At 39.1% G+C, this 16,514-nt stretch overlaps 1 protein-coding gene across 2 annotated transcripts in view; it reads left to right on the top strand.

The window, feature by feature from the left end:
- The window catches only part of LOC102602976 (uncharacterized), an 85,598-nt gene that overhangs the window by 45,487 nt on the left and 23,597 nt on the right, over positions 1–16,514 (top strand). For both annotated transcript variants that reach the window (XM_006338065.2, XM_006338066.1), the window contains 2 exons: positions 6,699–6,970; positions 7,958–8,059. In XM_006338065.2, the coding sequence (XP_006338127.1) occupies positions 6,699–6,970; positions 7,958–8,059 (374 nt within the window). The remainder of the gene's footprint in view (positions 1–6,698; positions 6,971–7,957; positions 8,060–16,514) is intronic.

The raw sequence follows: 16,514 nt of genomic DNA on the forward strand, positions 1-16,514 counted from the left end.
GTCTATCTATCACAGCTTTCAACCTTTCTGTGAGAACTTTGGAGAGTATTTTGTAAATGCTCCCTATGAGGCTAATTGGTCTGTAGTCCCTTAACTCATTGGCTCCTTTTTTCTTTGGAATGAGTGCAATGAAGGTAGCGTTGAAACTCTTCTCGAAGACTTCTTGCTCATAAAAGTTTTGAAATGTGTCCATGATGTCTTTCTTCAGTACATCCCAACACTTGATGAAGAAACCCATTGTGTACCCATCTGGACCAGGAGCCTTATCGGCTGCACATAGCTTTAGGCAATTTAGAACTTCATTCTCCTCAAATCTGCCTTGCAGGGACAGTTTTTCCTCTTCAGTCAACATTGGACATTCAGCATTATTATAAGGTCTCCATTGATGTGTTTCTCTATACAGGTTCTTATAATATGCTATTATCTCCCCTTCAATTCTGCTTTTCTCTTGAGTAACCTCTCCTTGTATCATGAGTTGATCTATATTGTTATATCTCCTGTGAGCATTTGCCATTTTGTGGAAGAATTTGGTGTTCTTGTCTCCCTCCTTCAACCATAGTACTCTTGATTTCTGTCTCCATGAAACTTCCTCTTTCTTGACTAGCTCTTCATACTCAAGTAAGACTGCAGCCTTTTTTGTCGTTTCCTCCACAGTGAGAGTTCTATTTACCCTTTCTGTATCTAATTCTGCTAACTGCTCTAACAATCTCCTTCTTTGACTGCCCAGATTTCCACCCTCTTCTTGTTTCCATTCCTTTAGCTTAAGTTTCAGTGCTTTAAGTTTGCATGCCAAAACATAATCAGGTCTTCCTGTGTAACTGAAGGAGCTCCACCACTCTCTAACTCTATCCACAAAACCTTCTGACTGCAGCCACCAATTTTCAAACTTGAAGTAGCTTTTATTCCTCTCCCAGCAGCCAGTAATCAAAGCTATTGGTATATGATCTGAGCCCAGCCTTTGAAGAGGAATCTGTTTCAAATTGTTGAAGGTATCATCCCATTTTTAGAAATCATGATTCTATCAATTCTGGAGGCTGCCTCCTGTTGATCTCCCTTAAACCATGTGTATGCAGCATCTTCTAATTGCATGTCAACTAATTCCATGTCCTCTATGAAATCAGAAAACTCTCTCATTCCCTTAGTTCTTCTGTTGCAGTTCTTCTTCTCAGATATGTACCTAGATACATTGAAGTCCCCGCACATTGCCCAGGGTCCCTCCATCAGCCCCCTTACTGAGCTCAGTTCTTCCCGTACAACTCTCCTTTCCTTGTAACAGTTTAGAGCATACACTCCAGATATATGGCAGCTAAAATTCTGGGTTTGTGATTCAAATTTACAAGTAATGGTGTAAGAACCAATTTCCAAGACCTCCCCCATCCATGCCCTCGCATCCCACATCAGTAAGATACCTCCTCTTGTTCCACTTGCTTCTAGATAGGCATATCTAATCCATCTGCCTTCCCAAATCTGCTTTACCATCTTCGAGATATCCCCTTCAATTTTTGTTTCTTGGAGACACACTATATCTGCTCTCCATCCAGACAACAAATTATGTACGACCCTTCTCTTCTCCCTATCGTTTAATCCCTTAACATTCCATGATATTAGCTTAAACTTCATCATGTGTTGAAAATTGTGTTCCTCCCCTTATTCCTACTTCCAGAACTTTTAAATTTTACATCAAAGGCTACAAGACTTTTAAGCTCTTGTGCACCCTTGATCTTGAGTTTCTTGACTTCTGTATCCTTCTCCATTTTCCTGACTTGTCTGCTATTGTCTATTTGTAGCAGTTACTCTGTTGCCTCCTCTTCATGCCCTTGGAAATCGATCCCAAAGATTTTCCCCAGTTTTATCAAGTTCTGTTGTACCCATGTTGAATTCGCTTTATCTACATCTTGAGCCCTTTGTTGTTGTTGCACCATAATTGGTACAGGTTCCTTCACCTCCCAATTAACTATCTTTGTGTTTGAGCTCTGTATTGCTAGCCCAGTCTCCCCTGACTTTGTAATTTTTCCATCACCTCTCTTATCTATGGAGTTAAGTTCTTCCTCTCCCGGTATCATCAAATCTCCTCTGATTTCTTCCTCCAGTAGCTCTGTCACGACTTTTGTGTTCATGTTCTGCTTTGCTTCGCCTGAATTGGACACATGCAAGGCTGTTATGTCACCAGCCAATATATGGTCCTTCTGGGTTTCTGTGCAACCGAGTTTTGTCCCTGGTAAATCATTAAAGATGACATGTGCTGCAAAATCAGGGCCATTGGGCCATTTAGATTTTCTATTCTTCTTGGGATTTCCTAATTGGCCCAGTTCAGCCCTCTCATTTGAAAAACTCACATGTCTCTCTCGTGCTCCATTCCCAATTGTCTTTCCAGCTGTCGAAGTACAACCCACGTGCTTCGACGTACTAAAATCCCTAAAAGGATGGGATTTTGGTACTATGTCGCATATGTTTACGCCATCAGACCTCGGGATAAAACTATTCCTTAGGCAAAGGACCTCATCTTCCTCGGCGACTATGCCTCTACTTTCCGACCTTATTTTGAATCTGGGTTTGCTTTCTGCCCAAATTGGAAAAAAAATATGTAATTCCATCACAAGCGACAGAGACCTCTCTCGGTAGGTTTCTCACGTTGGTTTTCACCAGAATCCTTGCCCACTTCTGGTGCTTTTTTAGCTCAGTTTCCTCTTCTGTCTCAATCCAACCTCCACACAGATCCCCAATTTCTTGGAAGACCTTCCTAGACCACAAATGCAATGGAATCCCCACTACTCTAATCCAAGTTTCACGCACAGTTGAGGGGCTAGGAGTGCACCCTGTTGTTGGCCTCCACCAATCTAGATTGAAATATGCTACTCTTCCACCTCCATTGGCCTTGGATGATCAATTCCGCCATGTATCTGTTGGGGAATTCGAAAAGGAACATTTCGCTGTTCAATTCATATATGTTGACTCCAAAGACCTTTTTCCAGTTTGTTGAGGACCAACTCCTGATATCCGCCAGTGTTGGTTTCTTCTTCTTGCCTGCAGTGCAATATCCTATAAGGCATCTCTTGAGGAGATCTTCCTCCTGAATACTCACTAGCTTAGTAATCAGAATGCTTCCTTTCTTGGTGTTTTTCTTGGCTCTTCTTAAATTATTGCTCCCCCATTTACTCTGTTGGACAGCCTCAGCATAAAAGTATTCATCCTCCGTCACTCTTGAGAAAGAATGTTCCTTCTCTCTTTGCTGACATTTAATGAATCTCTCAATCTTTAATGCAATATCCACCCACCCTGCATTTAATGCAAGTTCCAGTATGATTAAGCCCGACCTTCCACCACTATTTAAGGTTATCAAGCTCATAAATTTCCCATATTCATTTTGCTTCTTAGTACAAAAAAGCTCTGTCTCTCTTTCTGCTAGTTTCCATCTTCTCGTCTCCTTTTTGTGCTCCTTTGAAGACTCTCTCAGGCAGAAACATATCCATTCCATAACTTTCTTGCTCATAACTGACCTCGTCATCATCTTTCTGCTTCTTTCAACCCATTCATACCATTCAGACTTGCTCGAGTTCCATCTAGTGATGTCGAATGACTTAAACCCAGCATTAAAATAAATTCTATTCTCTTCCATCCTAGTCTAAGGTGTGTAGCAATTATCACAGTGGATGATAATTGTTGGCTTAGAAAGAAAAGGCTAGGATTCCGGTGGTTGCTGCCGGAAAAATGGTCTTCTACTTCCCTAGAAAGTAGGACAGAGAAAGTGCATTGGTATTCGTGCCTGGGAGTAAAAAAATTCAAAACTTGAGTAATGGATGCATTGGATAAACAAGACAAACTAGGCACCATCTTTTGTAGCTTGAACAAATAAGGATGTCCGAAATGTTTGTGAATTATGTCTGGAGAATGTGTAGTTGGACATGCTATTGAGGAGTTAGGAGAGGTAAGGTAGTAAAGACCTTGTGATTCATATCCTACACCAATTGTTTGTCCCATACTACGGTCATGCATGACAATGGGTCCTCAAGAAATAGTATGCCACAATTTAGGGCACGAGTCAAACGACTGACAGATGCAAGATTAAAAGGAAAACTAGGGAAATAAAGAACAGAGTTTAAAGTGATAGAGGATAGGGAATTAGCTTGTCCAACTCCTTTTGCTTTGGTTTGGTTACCATTGGCTAAAGTGACAGCTGGAAGAGACTGTGTGTAAACAATATTTGACAAAAGTGATTTATCGCCAGGAATATGATCGGAGGCGCCAGAGTCCACAATGCATGATTCAAAAGTAGGAGACGGTGCAATTGAGGCTACTGGTAGAGGTATCTCCTTACTTGCTTGATATTGAAGATACTCATTATATTCCTCTTCAGATAAATAAACCCGTTTATTACCTATGGCGTTAGATTGAACAACATGCACATTTTTTGGGTGGTTGACCATGCAAAGAATAACATGATTCATGAGTTTGTCCAAGCCTATCACAATAAGTATACTTAGGTCGAGAATAACATACGTCACGAGTGTGTCCAAGCCTCTTACAATAACTACACCTAAGTCGAGATCTTCCAAAGCGACCTCCCCCTTGTCGATTCTTCATGGACAGTGATGTTTGATTGTCTGTTCTCCTCATTAAGGGTTCCGACTTAATCATAGGACTGAATTGAAATCAGAAATGAACGTAAGCAAATTTTGTATTGAACTGCTAAAAAAATGATTGAAAGGGGTCTTAACAGATTTTGTCGGAAAACTGACAAGGGTCGCAGGATTGACGACTGAAAAGTGGTCAAAATCTGAGAAGAAAAAAAAGAATTATTAGGGTAGGGTTGGAATGATGACACGACCCTACTGGAAAAGAGAAGCACAACACTGACAGAAATAGACTGACGCAAATCAGCCCTGACAGTCACAGGAAATTGATGCACGATGACCAGTCTGATTGAGTTTCTCACCAATGGTCTGATATCATATGAGAAATACTGAAAAACAATATTATTGAATTGTGTGTTTACATTATTATATTGAGGCCCCTATTTAGAGATACTACATTAGACTCCTTATGCAATTAGGATTCCTATTCCTATTCTAAATAGGATTGTATATACTATTCCTATTCCTACTCCTACTAGGATTCTAACAACAATGATTCTAAAATCTCTAGTATTGATTTAGACTCCACTACAATATATTCTTTATGCCAGAAATGTAAAAACAAAATGCAATCAAGCTTTGAAATGAAGGGGACTAAACAGGAACAAGAGGGATCCACTGAAGAAGATCCTTATCCTTCTCCTTCCCTTTTATCAAAAGAAGGGTGAGATCTGGACAAAATCTATGGATGCCATTCTGATTGCAACTTCATGATAGAAAAAATAAAAATAAAGACCGCTTCTGGTTTGAAAAACCTCTTTTGAGTCTTTTCGATTATAATCAATGGAATCGACCATTTCTCTACATAAAGAATAATCGATTTGAACAAGCTGTAAGAACTGAAATGTCACAGTATTTGTTTGACACATGCAATAGTGATGGAAAACAAAGAACATCTTTTACATACCTGCCAACTTTATCAACTTTTTTGGAAAATGATAAAAAGAAGGATACCCTAATTGTCACTCCAAAATATGATCCCTAATGATTAATCCTCAAAAAAAATATATGATCCCTAATGAACTTCAGTGGGTTTCTATAACAAAGAAAAGATCTTCTATAGAGAGTTAAAATTTCCCTCAAAACACATTGCATTCCTTTCTTTCCAAACTGTCCACCAGATTGCAGCTTGTTCGGGTCATACAAGATTTGACGACATTACGAATGATCAAATCCGATAGGTGAAAATAGCACAACAAAAATGAGAGTTGACAGCCTGATATGGTTCGGTCATGTGGTAGACCTCCAAAAACACATGCATGTTTGTGTGGCACCATGATGATTGAATGCACTAAATGGGATAAAGTGGACTTAAATTCAAATGGAAGAAAAGTTGTGTTAGAAGACTTGCTATATCTTAGAATCTGATGAAGTGTGTGACCATCTCATCTAAAAGCTTGAGCTGAGAGAGCACACTTTGATGTCTTTGCCACACTCTCTCACGTGCTGGCCAGATTCTTTCACTGACAAGACACGTGGAAATTCTTTTTGATAATAGGTGGCGGCGAATCTAGAACCTTTGCCAGCTCTGGCACGATGTTGAAATGTGATCGTCCCATCAAAAAGCTTAAGCTATCATAGAGATCACACTGTTATTTATTTAGGTATCTTCAACAGAATCTACACAATATTAGCCAAGTGTGCATTTGTTTATGAAGATGCTTGGTTTTGGTTGCATTTTCAACTCCTTTAAGTGTGCATTGGTCCTTTAATAATGGTCATTGTCCTTTTCCTTGATCTTTACTATCTTCCATTGACAAGTTCAATTATCTTTTTTATGCCTTCATTAATTATTTCTGTTTTCCGCTGTATTATTTTACTTATAGATTTTGCTTTTCTGGAGGTGATTTTCTTTGTGGATGACCTGCTGCTGTTAATTTTATTAGTCCTGTAAAGACTAGCTTTTACTTGTTGGCTTTATTTAGTCGGAATTGTCAGTATTCTCTTGTATTACGGTTGGTGTCTAGCCTCAATTCTTCTATGACCTTCGTGTTCTCTTTGTTGGATCCAGAATTGTCACCTCACTGATTCTTCCAAATTTTTGATTTTCTTGTCCTTTTTGGTTAGGTATACGTCGAGTTTCCTCATTATCTAATACCAATGCTGCCAAGGACACAATTGCAAGTTTATTGGCCTCCTTAATGGAGGTGGTGCGGACAACTGTTGCATGTGAATGTGTTTATGTTCGCGCAATGGTAATAAAAGCACTAATATGGATGCAAAGCCCTCACGAGTCCTTTGATGAATTAGAATCCATCATCGCATCAGAACTTACAGATCCAGCTTGGCCAGCACCATTAGTGAATGATATATTGCTAACACTTCATGCTCGTTTCAAGGTACGTAAGGCCGGGGAAAAGCATATTCTTTGGATTGTTGTCTAGTTTTCTGGTAAACGGGTTAAGTGATCATTCTCTATATATCATGTCTTTAAGTTGTGTTAGTCTGTAGTTCACTATGGAGCCTTGTATGTTCTAGTTTCTTCTTGTGGTATTAGATATGTCAACATTCTTAAAAGTTTCTGGTTGTACCACCCCTTTCTTTTCCATCATAATGTTATTCTTTTTCACCACCATGAGAAAAGATAAAGAGTAAAGACATCTTGATGTAAGAACTAGGATGATGCTTAAGCGAATATTTGTTCTACACTGGAGTTTCGTATATTGAGGTGTTTATTGTTCTTTTATGGAAGCGTGAGATCATTTTCTCGTATAATGTGTTCCTATGCTATTGTGGATGGTAGAGAGGTGTTGTTTTTTCCAGCCATTTGTTGAGAGAGGTTTAAGTTATTCGAGTTCTACTGTAGTTAAGTAGGCCTTAATGTAAGTTATTTTAGCGTGAGGTTTTCTTATGCTTACCTTATCAAGATACATTTCTTTTGATCATAATCTCGGTATATATAAAAACGTCTTGGCATCTATGTCCATGCTACCAATAAAAGAAATGAAGGTATGGGTCAATGAAAGTTTAAGCTCATACCCTTCGGGGTGGCCCAGTGGTTTGGGCTTGGGACTTCCATGTTGGAGGTCTCAAGTTCGAAACCCCTTGCCAGCGAAAGCAAGGGGTTTGCCTTCTGGGTCGAGCTCGTCGCACCGGGCTTGCCTAGTGCGGGTTACCTCTCCTATGTGGTTTGCGAGCTATTGCATAGGAGCGGGGTTTTTACCCTGTGCGCTTCCCTTGTCATAAAAAAAATGAAAGTTTAAGCTCATGCATTTTCCATGCTATAGTTAATAGACGTGTAAATATTCTGTATTTTTGGTATCTTTGTTAATAATCAGTCCCCAGAGCTCACATATCCTACTTTCTTTTTGCTGTGTGATTGTTAGGCTACTCCTGATATGGCAGTAACTCTTCTAGAGATCGCCAGAATTTTTGCCACCAAAGTTCCCGGAAAGATAGATGCAGATGTGCTACAACTACTATGGAAAGTAAGCTCACTGTCATAACAAAATGTAGAGTTGATTTGTTTTCTTAATTAACGCCTTTGTTCTTTTTTCCCCAAAGTCTCATTTATTTTTTGGCGATTGTTTTGTTGGTCATGGATATGCTTATAGTTTCTTTGTAGTTATTGCTTCCAATTAGATTATACTGCTAAGCATTAAATAGTATATAACTGATGGGTCAAAGTTGTATGTAGCAGATTGCTGTTACCCTAATTACCACATTGACTGAACAAGTATTGATAACATATGAATTCTAATATGAGTACGTTTATATGTGGTGCATCTACTTTCTTGTACAAAAATGATGTGTTAATTTTATTTTATATCACAACCTAAGTCCCGTATAGTGTCAATGATCTTGGTGACCTTAAATGGGACCTTCTCTGACACATTGAATTGATACAATTTTGAAAATTCTGCATCTATAAATACTTCTACTCGTGGTTTGATGAATATTTTATCTGGTTGCACTTGTACCATCACATGCTAGGTTAAGTAGCGAGTGAGGGTGGATTTTTGTTTTTGGTTCCTCTGATATTTCATTTTTTTAAACAATTAAACGCTCATATGTAGAATAGTGAAATTGCCAAAGGTCTAATTATCTGATATGCACACACTTTTGTACATCTTAGAATTTTTTCTAGGGAATGGGTATTGTCTCCTTATATGGTCATTGGTGGTCCCCCACCACACGATCTAGCTTTCGGGGCTAAGTTAGGTACAAGGTTCGTTTTGTTAGCATGGTATAAAATTCAGACCTGTCCCTATTCTTGGTTTGCTCAATGTTAGGTCCTGTTGTGTTATCCATGGTCCAGATGTTTTAATCCCGGGTGTGTGAAGGGGTGTTGGAATTCCTACGATCAGTGTTTAAAAGAAAAATTCCCTAAAAGCGACAAGTTCCATGGGGAGTGAAGTAAAAAGCAAGAAATGAAGTGTGTTTCTTTGAAGTGAAGTGCGCAATTTATGTAGAAATTAAAAATACCAGCCACATTTTAAATCAGTACTATAATACTCTTTTTTTTTTTTTTTTTTGTGAACTGGTAAGTTTGTATTCTTCAGCATTAGGATATGCTGGCCACCTTCAAAATTCATCACAAAAACTACAAATTTCCTATCATCTACAATTTGATCTACATCGTGATATATAGTTGTTTACACCAAAAAAAGTAAAGATGTTAAATAATTTCATTTACATTGTGAATGGAATTGAATCTATCTTCGAAACATCTTATTCCTTTCTCTCCACACAGACCACTGTTAGAATAAGAATAAGAATTACAATCCTATTTAGAATAGGAATTACAATAGGAATAGGAATCCTATTTAGAAAAGGAGTTTAATACCGTGTCTATAAATAAGGTCTCAATGTAATAATATAGATACACAATTTCAATAATATTTTTCTCCTTATTTCTCACATGGTATCAGAGCAATGGTGAGAAACCTTTACAGAAATTTCCGGCGACTGTCGAAGTTTAATTTTGTCATCATCTCTTTCCGTTAGTGTTGTGTGAAAACCAACACCATCATTGGGTCCCTCACTCTCCGGCGACGAAACCCCAGTCAGACCCTCACTGGAAAATACTTTCTCACGTGCCCTCACGCGCCGATCAGAGGTGTGAATTTTCCGGCAGATCTGACCATGCGCCGGCGCGTGAGATCAATTCCGACAACTTTTCGGCAGTTTCTCTTTTCCCAGTTGGATCGACTCTCCTTTTTGAGGATACCTGTTCAATTATTTCCTGATTCCACCATTTTTTGGCAATCAGATCTGATTTTTTCAAGATTCCGGCTATTCCAGCCACTTTTCAGGTAATTTCAGGCTGTTTCCGGCCATTTTTTCAGCATATTTTTCTTCCAGTAGGGTCGCCTCGTAATTCCGACCGTACACATAATTTGTTTTATTTTCTCTTTGATTCCTGTCCAATTTCGGTGGCAGATCTGTTTTTTTTTGGGACTGATTTTACAATATGTCTTTCGGGATTTGATATTCTGGCCCCAAAAGTGGAAATTCAAGCCCTATGATCACTTTAGAATCATTAATGGGAATCTCAAACTATTTAGCTTGGGCTTTCTCGGTTGAGTTGTGGTGCAAGGGTCAAGGTGTCCAAGACCATTTAACTACCAAGGCTTGTGTGGTAGATGAAAAGGCAAAGGCTAGTGAGGAACATGCAAAAGTTAAAGAACAATAGGAGAAGGTTGATGCTCAACTATGTAGTCTCCTATGGCGATCTATTGATTCCAAGTTGATGCCCTTGTTTCACCCATTCCAGACATGCTATTCAGTTTGGGAAAAGGCTCATGCTTTATACAGTAATGACATATCTCGGTAATATGCTATGATATATTGCATGACCAACTTAAAGAAACAAGAATCCGATATGTCTACATACTTCGGACAAGTACAGGCAGTCATGGAGGAATTTGAGATGTTGATGCCAGTCACTACGAACGTAGAAAAACAAGAGCACAGACATACGTTGTTTCTAGTTCTTACTCTTGTTGGACTTCTTTCTTGACCATGATTCAGTACGTGATCAAATTTTAGCTAGTCCTACAATTGATGAATTATTCTCTCGTCTACTTCATCTTGCTGTGCCTCCCAATCAAAAAGTTGTTTCATCATCCACCATTGACTCCTCTGTTCTCACATCTCTAACCATAGACAAGCGAAGATATCAACCTATGGAGAATCGAAGAGGAGGTGGTTTTGGTAGATCTCGATCCAAGTGTAGTTATAAGCTTGGACACACTTGTGACATGTCATATTTTGCATGGTCCACCACCCAGTTATGATCCTACTGCTATAAAGGGATATAATGAGTCTCTTAGGAATCGCGCAAGTAAGCAAACATCTGCACAAAACGCATCTGTTGCTCAGCCTGATCGACCACCCAATACTGCTCATATTGCTCAAGCAGATGAGTTCCTTCAGTATCGAGCAAGTAAGCAAACGTCTCCACCAATAGCCTCGGTTACTCTGCCTAATGTTCATGTTGCGGGTAATACTTTTGTTTGTGTTTCACAGTCTAATACTCTTGGCTCATGGGTCATGGACTCTGGCGCTTCAAATCATATTTCTGGTAACAAATCACTTTTGTCTGATATTGTTTATTCACGATCTCTTCGAGCTATTACTTTAGCCAATGGGATCCAAACAAAACCAACAGGGGTTGGAAATGCTAAACCCCTCTCTTCTGTCACTTTAAGGCCTTTACTATCTTACCTCTTCAAATTCCTTCACAACATGCTCCGTTACAGATCATCCAGCCCTAATTCATAAATATTTGGGACATCCAAGTCTATCTAAGTTGCAAAAGATGGTGCCTAGTTGGTCTAGTTTATCCACATTAGATTGTGAGTCGTGTCAACTTGGGAAACACATCCGTGCTACCTTTTCCCGTAATATTGAGGGTTGTTCAGAGTCTCTTTTTTCATTAGAATATTTGGGTAACTAGTAGAGTCAGTTCACCCTTAGGTTTTCCTTATTTCATTAGTTTCATTGATGATTATTCAAGATGTACTTGGATTTTCTTAATGAAAGATCGTTCTGAGTTATTTTCTATATTCAAAAGTTTCTTTGCGGAAATACAAAATCAGTTTGGTGTTTCTATTCGTACTTTTGGTAGTGATAATGTCTCAAAATACTTATCCTTCAGTTTTAGGAATTTATGACTCACCAAATTATTCACCAAACATCTTGTCCTCACACTCCTCAGTAGAATGGTGTAGCAGAAAGGAAGAATAGGCATCTCATTGAGACTGCTCGCACTCTACTCACTGAATCCTATGTTCCGTTGCGTTTTTGGGGTGATGCAGTCCTTGCATCTTGTTATTTGATTAATAGAATGCCCTCATCTTTTATTCAGAATCAGGTTCCACATTCCATACTATTTCCTCATTTGCCTCTTTACTCTATCCCCCCTCGTGTCTTTGGGATCACATGCTTTGTTCATAACTTATCCCCGGGTAAAGATAAATTATCTCCTCGTGCTCTCAAATGTGTCTTTCTTGGTTACTCTCGAGTTCAAAAAGAGTATCGTTGCTAATCACCTAATCTTGGTTGATACATAATGTTTGCCGATGTCACATTCTTTGAATCTCAACCTTACTATACATCTTCTAATGTCTCTGAGGTCTTACCTGTATCGAATTTTGAGGAATCTATAGTTACTTCTATAGCTCTAGTTGAAGTGCCACCACCCCTGACTTATCATCGTCGTCCGCGCCCAACACTAGTCCTAGATGATTCATATCATGTGTTGGATCCTGCTCCTACTGCGGACTTGCCTCCTTCTAGCCAACCGATTGCACTTCAAAAGGTATACGATCCACTAGAAATGCTAACTCACATTATACTTTCTTGAGTTATCATCATTTCTCATCACCCTATTATGCCTTTGTATCATCTTTGCCCTCTATTTCCATTCCTAAGACTATAGGTGAATCACTTTCTCATTTTGGATGGAGACAGGCTATGCTTGATGAGATGTCTGCTTTACATACAAGTGGTACTTGGGAACTTGTCTCCCTTCCTGCAAGAAAATCTACTGTTGGTTGTCGGTGGGTTTATGCAGTCAAAATTGGTCCAGACAGTCAGGTTGATTGGTTTAAGGCTCGCCTTGTTGCCAAAGGGTATACTTAGATATTTGAGCTCGATTATAGTGATACGTTCGCCCCTGTGGCTAAAATAGCATCTGTCCGTCTTTTTCAATCTATGGCTGCTGTTCGTCATTGGCCTCTTTATCAGTTAGACATTAAAAATGCTTTTCTACATGGTGATCTTGCGGAAGAAGTCTATATGGAGAACCCACCTGGTTTTTTTGCTTAGGGGAGTCTAGTAGCCTTGTATGTCGATTGCATAAGTCATTCTATGGTCTGAAACAGTCTCCTCGAGCTTGGTTCAAAAAGTTTAGCACAGTAATGCAGGAGTTTGGCATGACTCGTGGTGGAGCTGATCACTCTGTGTTTTATCGACATTCTGCACCAAATCGGTGTATTTATTTGGTTGTTTATGTTGTTGATATTGTTATCACTGGCAATGATCAAGATGGTATTACTAATTTGAAGCAACATCTCTTTAAGAATTTCCAGACTAAAGACCTTGGCAAACCTAAAGTATTTTCTAGGTATTGAGGTTGCTTTGTCTAAATCAAGTATTGTTATTTCTCAACGCAAGTATTCTTGAAGAAACAAGAATGATGGGATGTAAACCCATCGACACCCCTATGGATCCGAATGTTAAACTCCTTTTGGGACAGGGGGAGCCACTCAGTAATCCTGAAAGATATAGGCGGCTGGTTGGAAAGTTGAATTATCTCACAGTGACTAGACCTGACATCTGTTTTTCTGGGAGTGTTGTAAGTTAGTTTATGACTTCCCCTTGTGATAGTCATTGGGATGCAGTTGTTCGTATTTTGTGATATATAAAATCAGCTCCTGGTAAAGGACTACTCTTTGAGGATTAAGGCCATGAGCATATCACTGGATATGGATATACAGATGCTGATTGGGCAGAATCACCCTCTGATAGACGTTCGACATCTGTGTTTTAGTAGGAGGTAATTTGGTGTCGTGGAAGAGTAAAACACAGAGCGTGGTTGCTTGATCTAGTGCAAAATCAGAATATCGAGCAATGACTGCAGTAACTTGTGAGCTAGTTTGGATCAAACAGTTGTTGAGAGAGCTAAAATTTGGCGAAGTCGGTCAGATGGAACTAGTGTGTGATAATCAAGCAGCCCTTCATATTGCATCAAGTCTCGCGTTTCATGAAAGGACTAAGCACATTGAAAATGACTGTCACATTGTTAGAGAAAAGATACTCTCAGGAGATACCGTTACGAAATTTGTGAAGTCAAATGATCAGCTTGAATATATCTTAACCAAGTCCCTCATCGGTCCTTGTATTAATTACATCTGTAACAAGCTGGGTACATATGATTTGTATGCACTAGCTTGAGGGGGAGTGTTAGAATAGGAATAAGAATTACAATCCTATTTAGAATAGGAATAGGAATTACAATAGGAATAGGAATCCTATTTAGAGAAGGAGTTTAATATAGTGTCTATAAATAAGGTCTCAATGTAATATTGTAGATACACAATTTCAATAATATTTTTCTCCTTTATTTCTCACAACCACCATATACATGATGGTATCAACTTCCACCATCTCTTTTGAGTCTTGCTTCCTCCTCTTCTGCTCCAACAAATTAATAGATCATATGAAGTGACTCGAAGTGGCTCTGGAGATTTGCATCTAGTGAGTTGGCACTTTGGAAAGTAATCCAGTTGAAGTTGAAATGTTAGATCATTGGACCACCAAATGGTCATTGATACTTATGAAATCAATCTTTGGAGGTCTATTAGAACCTGTGGCCAAAGCTTAGAGAGAATTGCAGCCTAAGAACAGAAAATGGTAGGAAGGTTCTTTTCTGGGAAGATAATTGGTTAGAACAAGCTCCCCTAAGGGATGCCTTCAATGATATTTACATCCTAAACCAACAGCAAAAGGCCATTGTGGCTGAAGTTTGGTCAAATCAGGGATGAAATTTGAGCTTTAGAAGACCTTTTAATGACTGGGAGATTTTGAGGTTAGCTGAGTTCTACAGCAAATTGGAGCAATTCAAAGGAATTTCAACTTACCAAGATAGATTGGAGCGGCAGGGATACAATCAAGGTAGATTCAGTGTGAAAGGAGCCTACAAAAAGTTAACCCTTATGATAATCAGATTGATGACTGGCCTTGGAAGCTTATATGGAAAGTCAGAATTCCTCATAAAGTTTCCTGTTTCACTTGGCTTTTGGCTAAACAAGCTGTGTTAAATCAAGAAAATCTCATGAAAAGGGGGATCCATCTAAGCCCTAGGTGTTTCTTTAGGGAAGAAAAGGCCAAGACAATAGCCCACCTATTTATGCACTGCAGGATTACCTTTCAACTATGGGAAATTTTTCCAAGTATGAAGGGTCTGAGCTGGGTGATGCCAAGGAAAATAGATCAGACCTTGAAGATCTGGAGCAGTTATGCTAACATTTCAGACCATTAGGATAGGTGGAAAATTATACCAGCTTGCATCTGGTGGGCTGCTTGGACAGAAAGAAACCTCAGGTGCCACCAGAACAAGAGCAACAACATCCAAAAGATGAAGATGAAGTGTTTAGTTTTGTTTCATTTTTAGTGTAAACAAGAGTATATGGAAGATCTAGAATCAATTATGGATGTCTTGAGATCTTTGTAAATTTTTGTTAAAAGGGTTGAAGATCTTCTGGATACTCCACCTCAATTGTAATTAGGAAACCTGTAATTTCTTGTAGCAGGTTTCTGATTTTTTGGAAATAGTATACAAGTTGTTACCTTCTCAAAAAAAGAAAGAAAACTGAATAGATCAGCTGTTTGCTCTGGCATGATCCAACTTTGACTGGTGATGTTGAGAAGAAGTTCCCAGTGCTGTATTGTGAACTTGCAATGTAGGAATAGGTGACTGTTTGTTTCCCCTGTTAGATTACATAGAAAACATCTTGGTACCAGTGTTCTTCCTTTCTTCTGAAAGACTTCTTGGGTTAGGCAGGTTTTTCTGATTACTAACCAAGTGAAACTTGCACTTCTGTAGGAGTTAAACTTCTTCAAATATTCTTCCATTGATATTGAGCACTTCCAGATTCCCCATGTCTCTCTCTCTTATAGGCATTGTTAACTGTGAACTTGCCCTCCTTGTTGTGTTTCCAGATAACCCTGTCTTTGCATTTGTGTCAAGGCTAGTACCCCCCAATTTTTCAGCAATGATGCCACTCTCTCTATTTCCCAATCATTCAAAAGTCTTCTAAAGAATAAGTTCCATCCTTGTGTAGACCAACAATCACCTACCTTGGCATCAGGATTGGTGCAAATGGAGAAGTCTTGAAATGATTCACTCAAAGGGGTCTGATCAATCCAACCTTCTCTTCAAAATTTGAAACTGTTGTCGCTTCCCACTTTGAGAATCAGATTTTCTTCCATAAAGCTCCATAATGCTCTGATTGTTCTCCATACTGTCCATCCGTATGGTGTTGTAACTTTCTGTGTGCACCTAGGATTCAACTCACCATATTTTGTTGTTATCACCTCCTTCCAGAGTGCCTTATCCTCACTGATATCCACAGCCATTTCATTAAGAAACCTCTGTTTTGAACTTTTAGATTTTTGATACCCAGGCCTCCTCTTTCCTTGTTCAGCATTACAATATTCCACTTCACCATATAGTAACCTTGCCTTCTTTCCCTCCTTGCCATAGAAAGTTCCTTCTAATCCTGTCCAGTTTCTCGACAACTTTTGAAGGAATTGGGAATAAGGACATAACATAAGTGGGGAGGCAGTTCAGACTTCAGTACAGAGTTAATCTGAATCACTCTACCTCCCAATGAGAGGCATTATGCTTTCCACCTTGCTGGCTTCGTTTCTGTC

The sequence above is a fragment of the Solanum tuberosum genome, unplaced genomic scaffold, assembly GCF_000226075.1.
Source record: "Solanum tuberosum cultivar DM 1-3 516 R44 unplaced genomic scaffold, SolTub_3.0 scf00002, whole genome shotgun sequence".
Taxonomy (NCBI): Eukaryota; Viridiplantae; Streptophyta; class Magnoliopsida; order Solanales; family Solanaceae; genus Solanum; species Solanum tuberosum.